The sequence below is a fragment of the Polyergus mexicanus genome, unplaced genomic scaffold, assembly GCF_030449975.1.
Source record: "Polyergus mexicanus isolate NDT 795.1 unplaced genomic scaffold, iyPolMexi1.0 SCAF_7, whole genome shotgun sequence".
NCBI lineage: Eukaryota > Metazoa > Arthropoda > Insecta > Hymenoptera > Formicidae > Polyergus > Polyergus mexicanus.
This window is the reverse complement of record NW_027223327.1, coordinates 6715409-6734793: the sequence shown is the minus strand read 5'-3', so window position 1 is coordinate 6734793 and position 19385 is coordinate 6715409. Positions and strand designations below refer to the sequence as shown.

Sequence of the window (19385 nt, the reverse complement as noted above, 5' to 3'; positions counted from 1 at the left end):
AACAAATTTAAGAAATTAGGCTCTCGTGTGACATCATAAATTTCAAATAATTGCGGGCTAGTAAGAGCCGGAACGCGGATGGTAGTGTATCAGTCTCCAGGGCTGGGTAAAATGCTTTTTGAATTGCATTTAAAATGCTAAATGTAAAATACTTTAACAAATGCATTTAAAATGCAAAATATGAAATGGGTTTTTCGAATCCATTTTAAATGTAAATTGGGTAAATAGATATTTTAAATAATTTTCAAATGCAAAATGATTTTTCTTAGTAAATGCAATTTATTTGGGTATTCATACATTTTATAGTTTTATTTGATAAGCACGCTGTTTAATTTAAGCAACAATTGTTTTTCAAAGGTATCATCGTACATGCTTCGACGATTGGGCCACATAATCATACCCCCATACGAAAATAAGTGTTCTACTGACGACGGGAGCGCAGTATTATATTTTATAAAAACTTCTTTAATCGTAGGAAATGCATTAAGCGAGTCCAAACGTGTATCTTCATTTTGCAAATATTGCAAGCATTGCAGTTCAATCGTATTTTTAACGGAGGTGTTTGCAACACTTTCATCCGAAGATGATCCCCCTTCAAAGGTAATAAAGCTTTCACTGCGTGTGGCTTCGGATACATTCATCGAATCATTTCGAGTTTTTGACATATGGGTTAGTAAAGATTCAGCTTCGTTAACAAGCAATTCTTTGACATCATTTTTTCTTTCTTTTGGTACCCAACGTAACTTAAAGAATGGATGGCTGACAGCTGCTAAAATAGCATCGTTTACTTGGTAGGAAAAGTCAAAGTAATTACTGAATCTTTTGTTTAAGCCCTCTAACAGCACGACTACTAATTTCGCACAGTATTTTAAATGCCGGAGTTGTAGTTTTTGCAACTTCTTTTGCGTTTGCAGCAGAACTGGTAAAAGTTCGCCATAAAAACAATTTTTTTCGCCTTGTAGCCTATCTAAAGCTTCCGCGATTGGTTTGACGCATTCAATGTATTCGGCTAAGAATTCCAAGTCAGTGTCCTTGAATTTTGGCAGTTCAAGTGCATCGCAAACAGTACCAAGGAATTGTTTGACTGTAATGAGATCATTTAAGCAATCGAAAGTTGAATTCCAACGAGTGACACAGGGTGATGATGAGGCCTTTCCTGTAATAGCGACATATGTCTCAGCAGCTTTAGGAGATCGAGATGTTAAATTCCATATGGCAGAGCATTTTCCAAAGGCAGAATGATGGGAACGAGTATAGCTCCCTCCACTGTTTCCAAATACGGACCCTGTTAATGCAGCTTTGATGTCCACTGTGGCTAACAGATTTAGTGTATGACTCACACAGCGCTGATGTACAGGTAGAAATATTTCGGATATGGAACCGGAGTCACCCGCAATTCCCTCAGTGGTCTCAGTTATGCCTTGTATAACGAAATCATCATCTGAATCATCATTGTCGTTGTTATCCAAATCGTTTGATTGTTCTGACTGAACATCGAAAAGGCTTTCACCATGTTTGACGCATTGTCTGTTGTTACTTTTACAATTTTTTTTGCATCAAGTTTAAATTCACAATGTATATCGTGAATCATTTCAGCAATCCTGTCGTAAGAGTGCTTACCCTTAAATCTGCGACAAGCCAAAGCCGCATTTTCCCTCGGAAAACTTGCGTTTATCTGTGAAAGAAACATACATTTAAACAAGATATTAATGAAACAAAGATATTAACGAATTAATAAAAACTCGTTACACGAAAAAATTTTTACTTGTTCTTCTCTGTATCTAATCCACAAAGTCATATATACTTATACAAAATGATAAATATAATTTCTGATAATACTTTATCTTCAGTTAAAATTTGAATACAACAGATCGAAGTATTGCCGAATAATTGCCGATACAACAAATTTCATAAAACTTCATGAAAGAACCAGTACTCCTAACATAACAAATCAAACGTAGCTTTCAGTTTGCATTATGCATTATTATAGATAAAGATAATAGGTATAAACCTTACCCAGTGAGCAGTTATCCCAAGGAAACTTCTTTTCGATGACGACCAAATATCAGCTGTAGCACATACGTACTTAGTCCGTTCCAAAGTTTCTGTCAGATGTTGTAGCATGGCTGTGTACTTGGTATCCATCTTTGACTGTAACGTCTTTCTTGTCATTACGGTAACAGAATTTGTCAGCTTATTGACTGAGAGATTAATTCATCAACAATATTAATAAAAATAATAAGAAATATACCCCAACAACAATATAAATTAGATTAATTCATTACTGAAAAATGAACATGTGAATAAATTAATGAATGCAGATTGCATAAATGAATATGAATAATCGGGTTAAGTGCTATATTACCACATATAAAGTTTTTAAATGCCTGATGTTCTACGATATCCATTGGAGACATTGTTTCCACAACAAAGGAAGTGATGAGATCATCTGCAACTTGTTGACTATTGCGAGAAAATGCGCTACTCACGCTCAGAGGAAACTGCCGCTGCTTCTTCTGCATTGTAGTTATAGTAATGCCAGGTACTCCACGTTGTACATTATTATTATCGATGTTATAAGGCCTTTTTCGTGGATTCTTGGACTGCTTATTTTTATATTCCTTATATTCCTGTATGGAGTGACCTTTCGTCTGCATACAAAGAAAAAACCATATTTTTACTCTTAATAGTTAATACACCCGCAGATTAATATACACTTTGTATTAGATCAACATAAAAACTTATTGACCTATATACTATACCTAGACCTATATACTATATATATATATATATATATATAAGGTTAATAATATTAATGAAAATGATGCAAAAATGCTTACCTTCAAGTGGTTCAAAAAATTCGTGGTTGAACCAATTCGACCTTTTATTCTACGCTTACATTCTCCTTGTACATTTTCGGATTCGGTCCGAACGATTTTGAAAAATGTCCTATCTAATATTGAGGGTATTGTTTTATTATTTAAATTAACGTTCATGTCATTTGCATTTTCGTTTTCTCCGATATCATTATCCTCTTGATTGCTTGTCATTTTCAACTGCAAAATTGCGGACACAATACACTACACTGACTACACAGCCGATACAATCAGGTTATGTCAACGGAAACTTCCTTGCTGCATCGGGTGTCAAAGAGATTCATATGTCTGTCTCTCTCTGACATAGAAGAAATTGTGTTTCGGCCAATCACCGGACTTGATTCCTCTTATGCGCTTAGAAAAATCATTTACCCATTTTACAAATGGTTAAACGTATAGATATTTCCATTCCAAATGTAAAATGGAAATAGTTTACCAAAAAAGCATTTAAAATGGAAAATGCCATTTCCATTTTAAATACATATTTAAAATGGAACCATTTCAAATGTTACCCAGCCCTGTCAGTCTCATAGAAAATTAAGTTTTCTATGTACAAAGATTTTAAAAAATATATCCGCAATTCGAGATTTATAATAACTCTTCTTTACCTCCCGGGAGAGATGAAGGCGAGAAAAATATCGGGGCGAAATCGCTGAAATCGGAAATCGAACCCGAGTTTTTCGCTTGCCGGGCGATTGCTCTTACCTCTAAGCTCTAAGCTATTCAGACCCCACTTTATATAACCATCATGATTAAAACTTAAATGTAGGATAGATAACGCAACGCGCACCGCATAGCGGTAAACGAACAAACGAGCGATTATCAAAAACTGTTTTTTGTAATGTTTTTGAAATGTTGCTATAACATTCTCATAAAATATTACAATTACATGTTCCAATAATGTCTCAACAATATTACATTGCAACTTGCAAGATATTGTAGTAACATTGCTGCAATGTAATTGCAATGTTCGGTCCTGTATGGGAAAGTTCAAATTCCTTCTTTCAAAATGCGCTTTTGCAGAACTCGATACGATAATTTTTGGTTGAATTATGTCAATTTGAAAAAAGTAGGTTTTATAATGTTACAAATGATTTAAAATGTGTATGATGTAAATGAATGTGATTTAAAATGTGTCTGTCGCCCTTATCAATTTGATCCGCTGCAATTCTGTTCATAATGTATCGCATTGATTGTTTGAAATCACATCTATGTGTGTGTGCGTGTGTGCGCGCATGTAATGTAAATGTACACGATAGGGATGAGGACTCTATGGTTCGTCACGTCCACAGTATTTATTGACTCGAAACCCTCCCTGCCATGTATTTGTGAATATATGATAGTGTATTATATTAATGAGTGTGGCTTCCGCGAGTCCGGATTACCTCTTCCATGCGACGAGGTATACTCCGTGATCAATACTCTTATTTCTATTTAGTTTATCTCATTTCAGCTCTTTCAAGAACTTTTCGAAGTTCTCTTCAAAGAATTTCCCACACAGCACAGGTAGATTTTGAACATGTATGCAGTATATCGTAAACGTAGATTGTGTATACCCTATTAATATTCGGAATACGTACTATAACATTTTGAAAGTGTACGGAGGATGTTCCTATATCTGCTCTAAAAGCCTACTCAGTATATACTAAAAATATTTCTTGGTATATTAATAAAATATTTTTTGATCACATTACCAGTGTCTACTATCCAGAGAGAAACGTGAAGTCGAATAAATGTGTAATTGACATCTATTCGACGCATATAAGATAGGTCAACTTTCGTATATAGATAGATGTCATGGTGGCCTCTTTTAGACGTGTTTAATAAACATTTCATTTTCTGATATTTCTTAACAGCAAAAATAAGAGCAATTATACAGTTATGTGTTAATATATAATAACACATTAATGTTTAATATGTACATATAGATAAATTTAAATAATTTAACTTATGAAATTACAGATTTTATTTATACAGAAGTTAATTTCTATTTTATATCTTCAATAGACATAATTAATGACTTTCACTTATATCCGACTTCCATTTTATATCCGATCGGGCATTTATCTATCCAATTTTCCAAAAATCAGTTCAATATCTGAATTTTCTGATCGTGTCACAAATTAAAGTAATAGAAACAGTTGTTATTAATTGCGTTGCAAGCTTTATATACTCCATGATAAAAACTTGAATACGAGTATATAGAATGAATAGTGCGCCGCACAGCGATAAGCGAATGAACTATAAACCTGCGGCAGTCAATCACTAGCAGTTTTTCTATTAATATTCATTAAGAACTAATTAATACCGGTTATTGTACATAATTGTACGCTCAGTAGGTGACAAAACAGAACATTTTTCTTTTTTCAGGTATAGCTATAAACATTGTCAATCTCCAGATTCATATAATATATTGACAGAAATTTGATTTTGATGATACGAAGTGAATACTAGTGTATGACTACAAATACCCAAGATAACCAAGAATGTTAAAATCACGTTTTGCCAAAGCTTTGCGACAAGGTGTGCTTTAATTTTGACAATAATTGTTTAGCAAACATTTGTCTTGTTTGGGTTTGTCAAAAAGTTTGAAGCAAATTGACAGCAAAATTTTTCGTCTTACGATGTTGTAAATATTAGAAAAAGGCTTGCCCGTAAATTTTACGCATAGAAGAACACGTATGATGCTATTCACGGTGTAACACAAACTTTACATCAATTGGTAGCAAATCTTGTTATACACGCTATAATAGCAAATTTACGACAAGAACAGAACAAACCTTATTGTACACAATATGATAACATATTTACGAAAAGAACAGAGCAAAGTATACTCTGGCACAACGAGATGCAAAATTCACGCAAATAACGAAGCAAATCTTGCCATGCACGGCATGACAGCAAATTTACAACTTTACTTTATAACAAACTTTACAAAAATAAAGTATTCAGCCGATAGTTCGTTTGTTCATCGCTATGCGATGCGCTATATGCATCCATCTTATATTTGATTTTTAATCAGAGAAGTATATAAAGCTTGCAAAAAGCAACTAGCAGAAGATTAAAATTATAATTATTTCTATCAGTTCAATTACTGATACAATTCCAAACATAAGGAATTCAGATATTGGACTGATTGTTTCTCTGATCGAGCAGTTAAATATCTGAAAAAGTTTAAATCATCTGTTTATTGTTTACTTGAAATGTAAATATATATATATATATAAAATTCATATATTCATCATATTATGAATTCATTTTTAATTATTCATATATTATCATCATCTCATAATTATAATAAATATCACCTAAGATTCTTGTCTGCGAGGTCGCATATTCTTAAACGACGCGTCATAAAACATGATGGATTGCTTCACAAAAAATATTCCTCTCTGCAAGATTTATCGTTCCTCAGAGTTTGTCGCAGATTTTCTGAATCACCCTATTCAGAAAATTACCACAAATTTGCTATCATGCCGTTGTCATAACCCGACCAATTTCTTATTATATTAAAGGATAAAACAATAAAGTGAAACAGAAAAGAGTAATAAAGAGCTGAGTAAAAAAGCATTAAAATTAGAAAAGAGATCAAGGAAAGATAATTAAAAAAGAGTAAAATAATAAAAGAATATTAATAAAATAAAAGTAAGATACGTGACTAAAGAGAAGGAAGTCACGGTCAAGTTCTCGGAAGCTGAGTAAGCAGCTATATATATATATACCCAGTCAGCAAAGTCTGTTTGAACAGATTTTACCAAACGTCTGCTACAAATTTTTGTCAGCAGAAAGACTGCAGATTGTATACAAAATCTGTTATATCAAATAATAATAGCAGAATGTCAGCAGAAATATTACAGAACTTGCTGACATAATTTGACAACAGATCAGTAGCAGAAACCGAACAGGATTTGCACAGAATTATCATAGCAGATTGGCAACAGAAACTAAGCAGGATCTGCGCAATGTGGTTTGATGCCAGATTGATGGCAGAAACCGCGCAAGATCTGCGCGTGCACAATCTGGCAACAAATTGACAGCAGAACTCGAGCAGAATTTGCACCTTTTAGCTATTTATTGAAATAATATATTTTATTCCCTTACCGCTATGCGGCGTATTATTCACTTTGTATACTCGTATTCAAGTTCTTATCATGAGTATAAAGCCTGCAAAATGGGGCTAATAATATATGTAATTATTTCCATTAATTTTTGATATGAATCTCGTACAAGAGCATTCAGATATTGAACTTGGGAAATCGGACAAATAAATGTTCGATTTTCACTTATTCGGTCAATTTCTGTCCGAATAAGTAAAAATATCAAGCGACGCAGTAGCGTCGCAACGCCAAGTACATAAAAAAAAACGTTTCGGTCAATGGTTTACCTATGTTGCCTATATACAAGGGCCGCGACGCTACCAAGTAGCTTATCCGGAGTTTTACGTCTAATAAACTTTAGTGCAGTCAATCCTGAGGAATGACAATCATATACCAGAAATGTGACATTTTTCGTTCTTCTTCATTATCATAATAATAAGGTAAGTTTCAAACTCTCACGTACGTATGCTCGCACGCACACACGCAAAGCGATTTTGTCCCTCAAGGCGCGTTTGCAGCGCTCATGTACGATTATTCGCTTGAGTGTGCAAATACGCTTTGAGAGACAATGTGTATGTGCGTGCATACGTATATATGATACGTTTCAAGCAGTACGCGGTAGCATCGCGACGTCAAGATATAATAACGTTATAAGGTTAATGTTATATTTGAATCTGCTGCAGAAAATATATTTGGTCCTATCGAGTAAGTAGATTGAAATTTTGTATATATATCTTCTTATATATGTCTGCTTATATATGTTTATTTATTGTTTTATAAGTATATTATTTCTTGATTATATCTGAATATTGTCTAAATTATAGCGCTTATTTGCAGGATAGAGCAAAATCAATCAATCCTTTCAAGAAGGCCGGTATACTTTTAGCTGAAGAACTTTGCTAAACAGCGTAACATATTGGGTTATAGAAATTTGGCAGTAACAGACAGTAAGTACAATATAGTAGCACATATAAAACATTCAGTAGCACATATAAAACCAGATATGTAAATTAAATTAAATATTAAAATTCTGTTCTTTTCATTGCACACAGATAGAGGGAAGTGACCATAAAGCACTTAACTTCGGATGGACATAAAAGCGATTAATAACTGTCGAAGTAAAAGAAATATTTACTATTTATAATGTGATAAGGGGAATCCTTGCTCTTATGTTAAGTGATTGAACTGAAGTTGAATTCAATGTGTTGAATAGCTTGAAATTTGTGAAACAAGAATACCGAAAATAAATTTAAGCTATAATTATAACTATATAATTATAGCTTAAATTTATTTTCGGTATTCGTGTTTCACAAATTTCAAGCTATTCAACACATTGAATCACGTGTAATATTATAATAGCATGTTGCAATGCGAGATATATATTCATAAGTTTTATGAACATTATCAGAGAGAAATCACTGACATTATTACATTTTTGATAAAATCGTAGAAATTTACAAGTTTTATTTCACAACTATATAATCAAAAATATAATAATGTCAGTGATTTCTCTCTGATAATGTTCATAAAACTTATGAATATATATCTCGCATTGCAACATGCTATTATAATATTACACGTATGCACAAGAAGCCAAAGTATTCATACGTAGTATTTATTTATTATTCTCAAAGTGGATCTTACTGCAAAAAATTAAATAAATTACATAAAGCATTAAATAATGTTGATATAAACATTCTAAAAGATATTGCAATTGAGGCTCAACAAAAAGGACGAACTGTAACACAGGTTAATGCGGAAATTAATTTAAATGAAGATGAAATTCATTCTCAATATTACTTAGCTTTTACAGCATTTACGAAACGATTGATAGATGTTCCAAAGTTTGCTTGTGTTTCTTGTACAAAATATTGCTTCAAAAGAGATATTATTATGAAAAAAATTGTAAAAAAGATGATACAACAGTTTGGAACAATTTTATTAATGATATAGGATTAAAAATTAATGAAAAATATATTATTTGCAACTTTTGTGATCGATATTTCAAAAATTATAAAAAAATGCCACCAACATGCAGAATCAATAAGCTCGAAGTGCTATCAGTACCAAAAGAAATAACAACATTAAATGATTACGAGCGAATTCTTATACAACGAGCGAAAGCATTCCAAATTGTGCAAAGAGCGTATACGGTAATAAATAAAAATCTACCGCACAGAGAAATGATATCAAAAGTGAAAGGTAGAACATTCCATTTGCCATTGCCGTTAAACGAAACGTTAAACAAGATTTGTTCTTCGACTAAACCTATTAATTTAAATCATGAGCTATATATATTAGTTCGTGGTGTTCCAACTAAAGCAAATATAATCTGGGAAAAATTAGTCGATGTAAAAAAAATATGGACTGCCTTAATATGGTTAAAATAAAATAATCCTATATATTCAGATATTATACTACCGACATCTCCTGAAAATTTGTTGCATTCCAAATTACGAGATGTTGAGTTTCAGGAACATGATTTGGAACTTCATGACAAAACTTTGGGGGAAGATAATGAAAAAAATGAAAAAAATAATACTTCTAAGGAAGAATGTAAGGCATTATTGACTCAAATGTCGCAAACAGATCAATATTATGAACAATTTACTATATATCCAATGTATGAAAAAAGAATAAATGAATCTGCAACTACACTTTATCAAATGATAAAAGTTCAAGATATCCCATTGGATAATCGTAATAAAGATTTAGATATTAAATGTTTTCCTGATTTATATCCATATGGTGCGAATGGACAGCATGAAGATAGAAGTGTTCGGATAACTGATTTTGAATATATTAAAATGAGACTTATGTCGCAACACTCACGATTTCGATTAAATATACAATATCTTTTCTATTTATTACATGATAACAATATGCGACAATTAAATAGTGGAATATTTCATAAAATGAATGTTACCAATCCTCGTGAAAGATATACAGCTGCTACTTATTTGGAGCAATTATCTAACTAGCAGCTTGAATCTAATTTAAATACTATATTTTCAAAGTTACGTAATACAGAACAATATTGGAGAATACCTAGAAGTAATTTGCATTGTATGATATGTAATTATGGACCTGCTACTTGGTTTCTTACCATCAGTCCATGTGAGTGGTTATGGACCGATTTGATAGAATATCTTAGAGAAATAAATGAACCAATTGCCAATCAAAAATCTGCAAACGAACTTATTGCTCTTGATCCTGTATCAACTTCGAGATTCGTGGATAATAAATTTAAAGCTATGCTTGATTTTATTTGTTCACCTGATAATCCAATCGGAGAGGTCACTCATTACTTTTGGCGTCGTGAATATTAAGGTAGAGGTATGCAACATTTTCATTTACTAATTTGGATAAAAGATGCTCCGATAATTGGTACATCTTCTAATGAAGATATTGCATCTTTTATTTTAAAATATGTCACTTGTAGAATTCCAAATAAACAGTTATCACCTGAATTATATCGACGTGTAAATACACATCAACGACATAAACATAATAATTACTGCTTGCGCACCAAAAAAACTAAAGTAGGTTTTTCTAAAGTATGCAAGTTTGGCTTTTCACGATCCGTAACAGATACTTTGAAAATTAAAGACGTTGCTGTTTCAATAGCGGATAGAAGAAAATTGAAAACAAAAAACAGACTCTACGATTTGCCACGATCTAAAGAGGAAGTCAATATTAATGATTATAATCCAGCTATTCTTACTGCTTGGGAAGGAAACATGGATATTCAATTTGTAGGTGAAAAATCTACTTTATTAACTTGGTATACTACGAAATATGTTTCCAAAGCAGAAAAGAGTAATAACGCAGAAGATACATTTGAAAAGATAAATTCAACAAAATCGTTGAGAAGTTGTCTTTGGAATATTGGAATGCGTATGTTGAATCATAGAGAATGTGGAGCTCTCGAAGCTGCTGACACTTTATTAGGAATACCATTATATGGTACTGACAAAGAAACGACTATAAGATGGTTAGATGTAAATATGATTAGAAGTAGAAAACTTAAATCTCGCAAAGAGATTGAAATGTTAAATTCTGAATCTATGGATATTTTTTGTCCTTCTCTAATTGATACATATTATCCAAGCAGACCTAAAGAACTAGAATCTACTAATTTGTATGATTATGCAAAATGGTATGATATTACGAAAACTAAACCAATTTCTAAGACAATAAAGTATTACGTGCTTGGTGAATCTTTATATTTAAAAAAACGTAAACGTGGATATCTTATCAATCATTACAAATATAATGTCCATACTCAACCAGAGCGTTCCTATTTTTCATTATTGTTATTATTTCAATCTTGGAGAGATATTAGTGAATTAAAGAATGAATGTGATAATTATGCAGAAGCATTTTCTTTGATACAATATAAATTGAAAGATGCTTTTCAGTATCATGAAAAAATAACCGACATTCAGCAAAGTATGGATAATATTAAAGAATTAATTGAAAAAAAATATCAGAAATAACAAAAAATGAAGATGAAAATGACTGTCTTGAAAATGGTGCATTAGAATGTGTTCCTGTCGAAGTTGAAGGAGCTATGAGGGACTTTAAAGATGTTGGCAATAAATTTGAAGTTAATGTCGATGAAATGGTGACGCAATTAAATATTGATCAAAAACAAATCTTTGATAGAATTACTGCTGGTATATCTGATGATAATAGTGAAGTTCTTAGACTTTATGTAAGCGGTGAAGGTGGTACTGGAAAGAGTTTTTTGATAAAAACTATTAGATGTTGGATTAAAAAGTATATTGAAAAAGACACAGCGATAACTGCACCAACCGATATAGCAGCTTTTAATATTGATGGACTTACTATTCATAGATTATTTCAATTACCGGTAGAACATGGTCGTACTGCCAAATATATACAACTTTCTGATGTAGTTCTTAAAATTATACGGGAGAAACTTAAGAATGTTGTTTTAATAATTATCGATGAAGTTTCAATGATTTCAAATATCACTTTAATGTACATACATCTTTGATTAACAGAGATATTTAATACCATGGATTGCGATAATGGATGGTTCGGCAAAAAACATATACTTCTTTTTGGAGATTTGTTGCAACTTCCACCTGTGCATGAAGATCCGCCTTTTATTGAATTATCAAAATTAAAAATTGAGAAATATGGTGCAATGGGTTCTATAAATTTATGGTCTTTATTTAGTTATGATGAATTACAAATTAATGTACGACAACAAGGTGATAATTCTTATCGAGATATATTAACGAGAATTCGAATTGGAACAATTACAGATTCGGACGTAACTATTTTAGAAACGAGGAAAATCAATTTTAGAGTAACTAATTGTGACGACCGATTACAAGAATTATGTAATTATTTACAAAATTTACCAATGGATACTGTTTGCTTACTTCCAACTTGTGCATTATGTGATATTTTGAATACTGCAATGTTAAATCGTATTTCTTCGGATAAGATAGAACTCGTTGCTCAAGATCTGGCAGAATGTGCACCATATTTAAAGAAAAAAGTTATGAAGATATTAAATAAAGATGATGAAGATAGTTCTCGAACAGCTGGATTAGCAAGAATCATAACTGTCAAATTAGGAGCACGTATAATGGTTAGAAGAAATATCGATGTTAGTTTAGGTCTTGTAAATGGTACGATTGGTACAATTACATCAATTATACGTAGCGCAATTGACAATGAAATAGAAAAAATTAAGATAATAGTGTCATCAGGAATAGAGCATATTACAGAACGTTTAAATGTCAAGTTTGAAGTAATGGATAGAGCATTTGTTATAAGAAAACAATTTCCTATATGTCTAAGTTATGGTATGACTATTCATAAAAGTCAAGGTCTGAGTTTAAAACATGCTGTTGTGGAAGCTGGAAATTCTATATTCAGTTGTGGACAAGTATATGTCGCTCTTTCACGAGTGACTACCCTGAGTGGATTGCATCTTATAAATTTTGATCCCTCTTCTGTAAAAGCAAATGAGTTAGCTATAATAGAATAGAATATTGGGTTGAGTAAAAAGTCATTGCGTATTTTTTCAACACATGGCATTAGTTCAGTTTTGGCAGTACTAGAGTCATTCACACATATGTTTGTCATATATCGTTTAACAGCTGACGGTTTAAGCTTCATTCTAAAAAAAAAATTGAGCGATTTGGTTGAGTTTTGGAGATTTTACAACAAGTTGAAGATGGAAGACCAAACTGTGCATTTTCGCCATATTTTACTGTTTTGCTTCCGTAAAGGGAAGAACGCGCGTCAAGCTTGTGAAAATATGCGTAAAGTTTACGGTGGCGATGCTCTACAAGAACGTCAGTGCCAAAACTGGTTCAAGAAATTCCGCGCTGGTGATTTCGATCTCAAAGATGCTCCTCGGTCAGGAAAGCCCACCGAGGTTGATGACGACAAAATAAAGGCATTGATCAAGTCAAACCCACACGACACGAGAGATTGCAGAAACATTGAAGATCAGTCAAAAAAGTGTTCACGTCCACCTAAAGAAACTGGGATACGTAAGCAAGCTCGATATTTGGATTCCTCATGAACTCAAAGAAGTTCATTTGACGGCGCGTATAAACATCTGCGATATGCTCATGAAACCTGAAGAAAACGATCGTTTTTTGAAACGAATGATAACTGGTAATGAGAAGTGGATTGTTTACAACAATGTGGAACGCAAACGGTCTTGGTCCCGACGTGATGATTCGCCTCAAACGACTTCAAAAGCAGAACTTCATCAGAGGAAGGTTATGCTCTCAGTGTGGTGGGATTGGAAGGGTGTGGTGTTTTTGGAGCTCCTACCAAGGAACCGAACAATCAATTCGGATGTGCACTGTCGGCAATTGAACAATTTGAACGAATCTGTCATCCAGAAACGTCCGGAGCTCGTCAATCGTAAAGGAGTTGTGTTCCATCACGACAACGCGAGACCACACACATCTTTGGCGACCCGTCAAAAATTATTGGAGCTTGGATGAGATGTGTTGCCCTACCCAGCATACTCGCCTGACCTTGCGCCGTCAGACTTCCACTTGTTTCGCTCTCTTCAAAACTCCTTGCGTGGAATAACATTAAATTCAAATGAGGCGGTAAATCAGCACTTTGTTCAGTTTTTCGCCAATAAAGACAGGTCCTTCTACGAACAGGGAATTACGAAGCTCACCGAAAGATGGCAAAAGGTCATCGAACAAAATGGAAAATATATCATTGATTGATCTTTGTTCTTTATATAAATAAATGACTTTGAAAAACATACAAAAAATACGCAATGACTTTTTACTCAACCCAATAGATTGCGAACACAATACAGGCCAGATCTTATACATATTAATATTTTGAAACAACGTGTTCACAAGATTCGTGATACAATTTGGGCAATATCATCAAAAAATATCTTGGAATGTCAAGTTAATCATAAAGATATTAATGATTCTACTTTATGGCATATAAGAGGACTTCCAAATGTTGATAATATATCTTACTATGCTAATGTTTCAATTCAATGTATACTTCATTCTTCTATTCTCAGAAAATTGTTGCATCGTCTTGAGCATAGGAATATTATAAGAAGATTTATTAATTGTTACATGTCAAACGACGAAACTATTAATATAATGGCAATACGCCAATTGGCAGGAGATCAATATCTTGAAAAGATTCAACGAGATGTTAATGAGTTTATTATACATCTTATTAATAACATAGATAATATAAAGAGTGTAATCGAGCACTAATTAAACATAACTTTACGATGTAAGATGTGCAACTATACAAACACAAAAATTTATACAAATTATATATTACTGCTCCAATTACCCGAAAATTTAAAAAAATCATATACTTTACAAGAATTAATACAATATAATTTTTCACATTGGAATAATGTTGAAAAAATATGTACCAATTGTAATGCTGTCTCTGTACTTGAAAAGACTGATATAATGTAACGATGCACCCCCCATCGTTACCCGGCACGTAGCCAGCCGGAAGTCTGCCGCCCAGCGAACACCAGCCGGGCAGTGGCAGAGGCGCCTAGCGCCCTTTTTAATACTTAAATTACCGCGGTTGCGGTAAACAATCGTACGGCCGTTATACGGCCGCCGTTACGCCGTTATACGGCAAGCCGAACGCTGCCGGAAGATCCCGAGCGACACCCGCCGAAACGCCGCGTCGTTTCGCCCAGGGGAAGCGACGCGTTTACCGAAATTACCCGCCGAAAACAACGCGTCGTTATCCCCACCCGAGGGCGAACGACGCAATTACCGATAGACGCTCGGGTGTAAAAAGATAGCGTTTCGGCATCTCATTACCAGAACGATTCCTGAATCCGCTCGAGCAGTACGCTCCGAGATACGATACCAGAACCGATCCCGAAATTCGCAGCAACGACGGAAAGTGAGGTTGACGTGTTCGCAGCCTCCGCCGAGCATTCTCGGTTTCCGTGCAGTCTCCGAAATCCTCACACAAATCCGACCAACTCGACGAGAGCGGAGTGTTCGCCGCTCTCCTAGATTACGGTCTATTATCCGACCGCTCCAGCCAGCCGGACTGTGGGTTTGCGAGTTCGCTGCCCCGTCGAGTTTTCTCGACTCCGCCGCGCTATTTTCGATTCCGCGGACGGCAGCAGGGACGGAGAGTTCTCCGCCCAGTCGAGGGTACTCGATCTCCGATCGCATTCCCCCTACCACTGGGAATACGCGCATAATTCCACGACAACGATCAACCCCGTTTGACGATACTTGCGAATTATAATCACCGCGTCGAAATACCTGTCGCCTAATATTCCATTGTATTCCGCGCGCCGTCAAAATAAACACGGCCTTGCCGTACACGCGCCGACCGACAGCGCCCTGTTTCTTGCGCGTCTCGCGCGCCGTCAAAATAAACACGCGCCGAACGACCGCGCCCAGTTTCTTGCGCGTTTCGCGTGCTGTCAAAATAAACACGGCTTTGCCGTATGAATATCGTAAGCGGTTCGATATATCGAACATTGCGCACCGAATAACGAACGCGCATTACATCTAGCGCGTTGCATCATCCGCCGCGCGCTAACATCACACAACCTATTGTAAATAGACCATTGCCGAAAGAGGCAAATAAAGACGATACCTTTTAACTCAATCTTTTCGTGTGTCTCACCTTTTCACAAGCCCTGATCCCGACCGAGCTCATCCGCGCGCTCGCGAAACGTAACCTCGTTACAATAATAATAACAGGAAGTATTATTATCTTACAGTCATTATTTAAAATTAGTGATACAAAAATTATTAAAGTAACAGATTTAAAAATTAAAGCTGTACCTACAGAAAAGATATGTATTGGTGCGAATATATATAAAGTTATTAGTGGAATTTTTCATCAAGGTAAAAGTACAACTGATGGACATTATACAAACATAGTACGTGCTAAAGGTACCGAGTGGCAATTAATAAATGATTCAAAAGTACAAAAGTGCAATTGGCCTCGAAATGCTAAAAACGCATATACATTATTTGCAGAAAAAATATAAATTTTTACAAAAAGCAATGAGATCACCTAAAAAAACCTCACAAAGGTAAAAAAAAATACGCCAAGTATATAAAAAAATCCCAACATGTACGCAAAAAAAAGTTTAATATCTATTCCTACAAAATAACTTTTAAAAAAGTTTTTCCTTGAAAAATAATTTTTATACAAAATAAAAAATTAAAAAAAGATTTTCCTCTAAAAAATAACTAAAAAATAAAAACCTTTAAAAAATCAAAAATCAAAACTAAATGAAATCAATAGCTAACTAGCCAAGTATTTAGAAGCAATTCAGTTTATAAAGATTTGTAATTTGAAATAGTATTTGTCATAAAATCAATCTTGTATTTATAGAAATGTTATAGATTCACAGATTCACGAGTTTCTATGAAATTAAAACACATTTTATTTTTATTAACAGAAATCTGATTTTCAAAATAAGTTCAACAATTTTGAATATTGTATATCACAAATTACACTATTATAGAGTTTATTAAGGGTATATGCTATAATATCAAATCATGTTGTTGATGTTAAGTGCGATTAAAATTCCTTTGATTTGCAAAGTATATCTTATAGGATGTATAATTCGAAAGAAAATTTTTCGTAAACTCAAAGTCGCATAAAACAAACTTACACCAAAGCAAAGTATAAAAACTTGGCGTGCCCAGGTCGTATTAAAATATATGGTCCCAGATTTGTATCATACAATATTTCATGTTATATGAAAATTATTGCATATAATATATTTTTAGAAATTAAAATAATTTTATATATTTATAATATATACACGTCTTAATGCGACCCGGAGAACGTCAAGTTTTTATACTTTGCTTTGGTGTAAGTTTGTTTTATGCGACTTTGAGTTTACGAAAATTTTTTTTTTGAATTATACATCCTATAAGATATACTTTGCAAATCAAAGGAATTTTAATCGCACTTAACATCAACAACATGATTTGATATTATAGCATATAATACCCTGAATAAACTCTATAATAGTGTAATTTGTGATATACAATATTCAAAATTGTTGAACTTATTTTGAAAATCAGATTTAGATAGTTAGCTATTGATTTCATTTAGTTTTTATTTTTGATTTTTTAAAGGTTTTTATTTTTTAGAGTTATTTTTTAGAGTTATTTTTTAGAGGAAAATCTTTTTTTAATTTTTTATTTTGTATAAAAATTATTTTTCAAGGAAAAACTTTTTTAAAAGTTATTTTGTAGGGATAGATATTAAACTTCTTTTTGCGTACATGTTGGGATTTTTTTATATACTTGGCGTATTTTTTTTTACCTTTGTGAGGTTTTTTTTAGGTGATCTCATTGCTTTTTGTAAAAATTATATTTTTTCTTCAAAAAATGTACAAGGAATAACTTTTTTAAAAGTCATTGTGTAGGGATAGATATTAAACTTTTTTTGCATACATGTTGGGATTTTTTTATTATACTTGGCGTATTTTTTTTTTACCTTTTTTTGTTATTTCCTACTTAAGATATAAAAAATAGAAATTAAATTTTATTTAAATTTTTCTATATATATTATATTAATATATGTTATTAATATTATATATTTATATGTTATTAATACAAACGTCAGCAAATGACGTCCCATGAATGTGATTTATCAATTATTGACGTCATTTTCGAATCTTATGAGACCTAATTTAGGATGTCTAATGGGTCATTTGTGACCAAAATTTAACATTTTTGGTCTCAATAAAACAAAGATATATTATATACATTGTATATCTCATTTATTATCTTTTAAGCGAAACGAGCAATATAAATTAATGAAGCATTTAAATGCTCGCTATTCCATTTAAATGATGACGACAGATCCTGCTCGATTTTTGCCACTAATCTAACATCAAACTGCGTTGCGCAGATCCTGCTCGGTTTCTGCCGTCAATTTGCAGTCAGCTTATGTCGATAGGTTCTGCCGGCAAAACACAAGCTTAATGCGGACGCAGTTGATGCCAATCTGCTCGCAAATTGCTGGCAGACTGCTAACATTTTGCTTACTGAGTATATATATATATATATATATATATATATATATATATATCATGTGCTGTATGGTTTGGGTATGTATTTCAACAAAGTACACAGATCACATAGTGTAACACCCAATGGACGTTTTCCAGCAAGATACACAGATGACACAGTGTACTCTATAGAATCCTATATAATCAGAGAAGCAATATTGTTACACCCTCCATGCTTCCCATGATCGCCATGTTGGGCCCGCAGCTGTCCATGTGTTATTTAAAATATCTTAAAATTGTCTCAGAGGTATCTAAAATATTTTTTTTTTAGAAAATAACATTATAAATATACTTTTTTCTCACTTACGGTACGCCGCTTGCGATTAGTAGATTAGTTGCACGTAGAATTCACTACGCGTTCCACTTAACAATCGTAACGCTCGCGAGCATTATCTGTCTTTGTTTAACTTTCGATGAACAACAAAGATGAAATGATACCATAAGCGGAACGGGCCATTAAGTGGAACGGGTCCGTGGCGGTTAGCCAATCAGCAAGCGGAACGCCATTGTCGTTTCTCTGATTATATAGGACTAGTGTACTATACATTATTACATAATTAGCTGTCAAATGAAGAAATTTAAAATTCTGTATTTGATAGCCAATCGCATGATAATGTGTAGTACACTGTGTCATCTGTGTACATCGACATATAGTACTGGACGGAGCATGGAACCAAAATCGTGATGACAGATGTAGAAAGAGACAAGACGATGTATGGGTAGTAGCGGTTCATAAAGCTATGAAACCATAAAGCATCTCAAAATTTTATACAGGGTGTCCCATTTTAAAGGACCCACTCAAATATCTCAGAAACACTGCGTTAAATC

At 33.4% G+C, this 19385-nt stretch overlaps 1 protein-coding gene, 1 long non-coding RNA gene and 1 pseudogene across 6 annotated transcripts in view; 2 read left to right on the top strand and 1 right to left on the bottom strand.

Moving 5' to 3' along the window:
* Positions 1–8169, top strand: part of LOC138934975 (uncharacterized) — a 33326-nt gene extending 25157 nt beyond the window's left edge. Inside the window, exons 1-3 of one of the 2 annotated variants that reach the window (XR_011447194.1) lie at positions 7622–7678; positions 7811–7920; positions 8026–8169. This is a non-coding gene — a long non-coding RNA (uncharacterized lncRNA). Of the gene's footprint in view, positions 1–7621; positions 7679–7810; positions 7921–8025 lie in introns of those variants that run through there. The other variant, XR_011447195.1, reaches the window with a different exon arrangement.
* LOC138934571 (uncharacterized) lies at positions 274–3256 on the bottom strand. Of its 4 annotated transcripts, XM_070298482.1 has the most exons (5): positions 2841–3256; positions 2366–2651; positions 2017–2201; positions 1621–1675; positions 274–1487 (listed from the first exon to the last, which is right to left on the bottom strand). In XM_070298482.1, exons 1-5 carry the CDS (start codon positions 3048–3050, stop codon positions 1462–1464), a joined length of 762 nt encoding a protein of 253 aa, XP_070154583.1. In that variant the 5' UTR covers positions 3051–3256; the 3' UTR covers positions 274–1461. The 4 variants fall into 4 exon arrangements, with proteins under 4 accessions (XP_070154583.1, XP_070154580.1, XP_070154581.1 ...); XM_070298479.1 differs by having other exon boundaries at positions 274–1675; positions 2841–3253; XM_070298480.1 differs by having other exon boundaries at positions 274–1675; positions 2017–2160; positions 2490–2651; positions 2841–3252.
* An 825-nt stretch (positions 8170–8994) lies between the features above and the next one.
* LOC138935151 (uncharacterized) lies at positions 8995–13004 on the top strand (annotated as a pseudogene).
* The last annotated feature ends 6381 nt before the right edge of the window (positions 13005–19385 follow it).